The sequence below is a fragment of the Nanorana parkeri genome, unplaced genomic scaffold (genome assembly GCF_000935625.1).
Source record: "Nanorana parkeri isolate BGI_ZX_2015 unplaced genomic scaffold, ASM93562v1 scaffold422, whole genome shotgun sequence".
NCBI lineage: Eukaryota > Metazoa > Chordata > Amphibia > Anura > Dicroglossidae > Nanorana > Nanorana parkeri.
Genome location: NW_017306690.1, coordinates 601669 through 605986, shown reverse-complemented (window position 1 = coordinate 605986; position 4318 = coordinate 601669). Strand labels below are relative to the sequence as shown.

At 36.4% G+C, this 4318-nt stretch overlaps 1 protein-coding gene across 2 annotated transcripts in view; it reads left to right on the top strand.

The window, feature by feature from the left end:
* The window catches only part of ALDH1A2 (aldehyde dehydrogenase 1 family member A2), a 38920-nt gene extending 35460 nt beyond the window's left edge, over positions 1-3460 (top strand). For both annotated transcript variants that reach the window (XM_018559933.1, XM_018559932.1), the window contains 2 exons: positions 1748-1822; positions 3273-3460. In XM_018559933.1, coding sequence (XP_018415435.1) covers positions 1748-1822; positions 3273-3345 — 148 coding nt within the window. In that variant the 3' untranslated portion in view covers positions 3346-3460. The remainder of the gene's footprint in view (positions 1-1747; positions 1823-3272) is intronic.
* Positions 3461-4318: the final 858 nt, after the last annotated feature.

Here is a 4318-nt window from a genome sequence, read left to right as displayed (position 1 = left end):
ATATAGGTTTAGATTATTAACATGCAATTGCTTATATAAAAATCAAGACTGTTTTGGAATGTTCTGCCTCTGGGCTGTTTTTTTAACTCCAGATCAATATGAGCCCTTCTCAGTCCATGAAAATACTTTATTAGCAATGAAGCCTAATTAAAGCACATATGACATCAGCTTTAGTTATTAGCTACAGTGCTATTTATTCTGCATATAGCCCAAGGAGCTATATAAACAACAACTATAATCTGAATTTTATAGCTAATGTACAATTGAAACCGCTGAAAATAAATTTCAGCAGAACCTCAAACTGAAAACTGGAGCTCCAAGAGTTCTTAAACTGTAAGAGTTTTACCCTGATCATTATTAAGGAAAGAGCAGAATTAATCTATCAAAAGGGCATGTAAATGCTAACAATGCAGTTCTCTTATTGAGTCCCTTTTGGTCTGTTAAATACACCATTTAAAGAGTTTTGTTATATCTGTTTAAGAAGTGCCTGTTAATATTGCCAGAAATTGTGTAAGCTAATAACTTCCTGTGTTCTCTGCCTGTGCCGCATTCTTGTCAGTTACATGGTTCCCAGTTATCTGAGGACTACAGATCCTCTCCCTTCTATGTTATGGAGAAGAGAAGGGAGGGGGTTTCTAGTCAATCATAGTATGACAACGCTGCTTCTGCATAGAAACAGTACATGAGAGTTGCTACCCTATGACAGGAAGTGGGTTACTGGCAGGATCACTAAGTCAAAATAAAGGAAAAAATTGAAAAGAGAACTAACGCAGCCACTAAATCTAAAGACTGGTTATCTGCAATGTAGTTAACATTGGTGACTCCTGACCGCGCGGCAATCGTGCACGAAACTGCGCGGTTCGCCGCGCGGTCAGGAGTCGCCTAGGTGGGAACCTAGCCTTATATTTTCTTACACATGCTGGGTAAATATCACATCCAGTGTTTAAAAATTAGTGTGTATTGGTCAACTGATGTGTATTGTATCAACTAGATTTCCTGTCCTGCAAACGTGTATTGAGTTGACTAGTCATCTTCCCCAGAGTGTTAAACCCAGTACAATAATGAATGTTTAGGGTGAGTACTAAACAATATATCTGGAGCAGCCTCTCTCAACCTTTTTAATATATAGGAAACCCTTGAAATATCTTCAGGATTTCAGGAACCCCTGCTTCTAATTATTTTATCTACAGTTCACATTACATTAGCGTGAACAGTAAGTTGTGGATATGAGAATAAATAAAAGAATAAGGAATGTGGTATACTTGATGTATTTGACACACACAACACTAGGGCAATTAGGGTAATAATAATGAAATTAAACAAATAATAATACTGGCCAGAAAATACATGCAGACCATAAACATATTAGTTTTCAGTGGAAAAGTGCCCCCTTACATTGGTGGTCAGGGTAGTGCCCACTTACATTGGTAGTGAATGTAATGCTCCCTAACGATGGTGGTAAGTGTTTCCCCCCCCTTACATTGGTGATCAGTTTGGTACTTCTTTACACTGATTGTCAGTTAAATGTTTTATAACATTAGTAGTCAGTAGGAAAAGACCAATGATGTCTCAGGGGTAGAAACTGCTCATTGCTCAATGAACCCTAGCAACCTCTGGACGAATCCTAGACTTTCACAGAACCCTCATTAGAAAGGATGATCTAGAATATGTGGAACTGTTAGCCACTGACAAATTGCAAACGTTGTAATTTTCATGTGAATTTAATGTGTATATTTTCCTATTGCAGGATAAATTGTTACAATGCTTTAAATGCTCAAAGTCCATTTGGAGGATACAAAATGTCTGGAAACGGAAGGGAAATGTAAGTCTACCTCCTTCTCATAAAAATGTATGCATCATGCCATCTTGTTCTACATAAAGACACAACTTTGCTACGTTTGAGCAAAGAGATGTTTTTACATTGTATTCTGGAGCGAAAGACACTTAAGAGGCTAGTTTATTGAAGGCCCTGGTGCCATGAAAGGGTCAAATGATCTTTTGCACAACCAATTGTGTGTCAAATGTTACGTCAATTAAAATGTCAAGTTTGAAAGGACCTCTGTAACATATAAAGTGATTTAGAAAGATTGTGTGAAGAGGTTGCAATGGAAGAATCCATAACCCAAATCATATGCCACATTATGTTCTGGGACACTCAAGCTAAACTTTTTCAATGAACCACTACCCAAGCACTCCATGTGGCATATGAGTCTAGAAATGGATGCTTCCATCACAACCTGATCACGCAGAATTACTTGGCACAAAAAGTGATACTCCTGTCTAATAGCAGTCATCACAAGGCATCTGCTAATAACGTTACTAGCCAGAAAACCAACTTTTTTTGTGACTATCTGATGTAGTTTAATTTTGTTTTATTAGAGGCTGATCTTCTCTGACCTCTGGGCTACATGTCCCATCTGCCAGCACCCTGTCCAATAATAATGGCCACTGAAGTGTTCTCACTGCGCAGGAGAATCGCAGTTGAGCAGGTCTTAGCCGAAGTGCTTGTTATGTCAGGATATTCTTAGTGTCTACATCAAAGCTCTAAATTTGCAATGTAAGCTCTGAAAACACACCTTGCATGCCAATTATCCACTGCACAAGCTAGTCAAATACTAGATTACTACATTTCTACTTTCAGCCAAAATTAAATCAGGATGCTCAGATATCTGAAGTAATTTTGGACTAAGACAAACAGAAGCAAACCTAAAGTAAAAAATTGTCATAAAAATTATATTGTCTGAATTTTTAACATGCTCCCCAACTGTCTTAATAGTAATATGAGCATGTTTATTCATTACTCTGCCATTTGATTATCGTAGTTGATTGGGTTGTCAAAGCCTTGGATCAGAAGTATGCAAACAATGGTATCAAATCTTAAATGTATTATTCAATCTGGTTTGGTATCTCATTTCTGTTAAACAAGCAGTATGTCATTTTCAGAGATACAATGTTTTAGTGTCCATTGGGACATGGTAATGGTTGCAAAATCAAGTAAGGTTAGGATCCACTTCTTTTTCGAGACATATTGTTTGGCAGGTGTGTTCTTGTCTGGCTTAACATATTTTGTTCACTTCGCTGCACAATCATAGTGGAAACTTTCTCGTATGTACACATTTTGGATTGGTTAATCAGCTAAAAACCTAATTACTCTATCGTTAATAAAAACAATTTAGATTGAGCTGCCTCTTTTGCATGTTTTTGGTTTACTTCACCATTTAACTGAATCTTAATCTGTCCATAATTTCTTATTTTGATTTTCTCCATTTTAGGGGTGAATATGGACTGCGGGAATACACAGAAGCAAAGACAGTGACCATAAAGATCCCACAGAAGAATTCCTAAGAATTTCAACAACGTCAACATACTACGATAAAGATGACCATTGCTCACTAAGGAGAACTAAAATGTTGGTATTCCATAACAATTTGCTGATGTTGACAGGACCCAAGGTTAAGGACAAGCTCTTCTTCTATAAAGTCTGACACCCTCTGTCATGTTTATTCAAACCACTACTCAAACAGAAAGCATTATAAAGTGACCCCTTTATGCTGTTTTTGTATCTACCAATTAAAACCTGGACAATATGTATTAGCCAGCCTTAGGTCGTTGATATACTTTATCTAATATGTAAGGAAGCCAAATTACTGCCATCTACAATAGATGAACTTTGTATTGAGGTTAATAGAAAGGTAATGCAAAGAAAAATAGAAGTTTTTCTTTTATTTTTGCTTGACTGCTTGGAGATGGGTCTTCTAGCTTTTTGATGTGTCTAATATATTTGGTATTTTCTCTGCTAACATGTTGATCATTGGTCATTTTGGAAATGCAGTCTTCCGGCCACTTTTGGCCAAGTTTATTCTTATGTGTATAAAAAAAATAAAATAATGGTGAGTTTCAAAGCCAGATAACTTACCCTATTTATAAGAGTCCTGAACTTTCCTGTGATCCTAGCCAATGTTTTTAAACTGGATTTTAATTGTAAGATTTTTATTACAAATTATGGTCTTAAAATGAAAGAAGAGGTGGGAGGGCAGGGGGTTTCTCTAGTAGTTCCTGTTCTTGATTACTCTGAAGGCTCTATGTTCGGCCATAGCATTCTAAATGATATATTAAAGCTTCCATTACTGGCTTTATTGCTCAATAAAACGGACACTAGATAAATCAAGCAGATGTTTCAATTTTTGGACATTTTAAATGTTTACTTGAAAAATGACTAATAAAATCTGGAAGAGTTCTGCTTTTAAAAGGCTCCATTATACAGCACTGTAGGAGACCTTAAAACTAAAAAATCATTCAGATTTAAAGTTAGTGTACT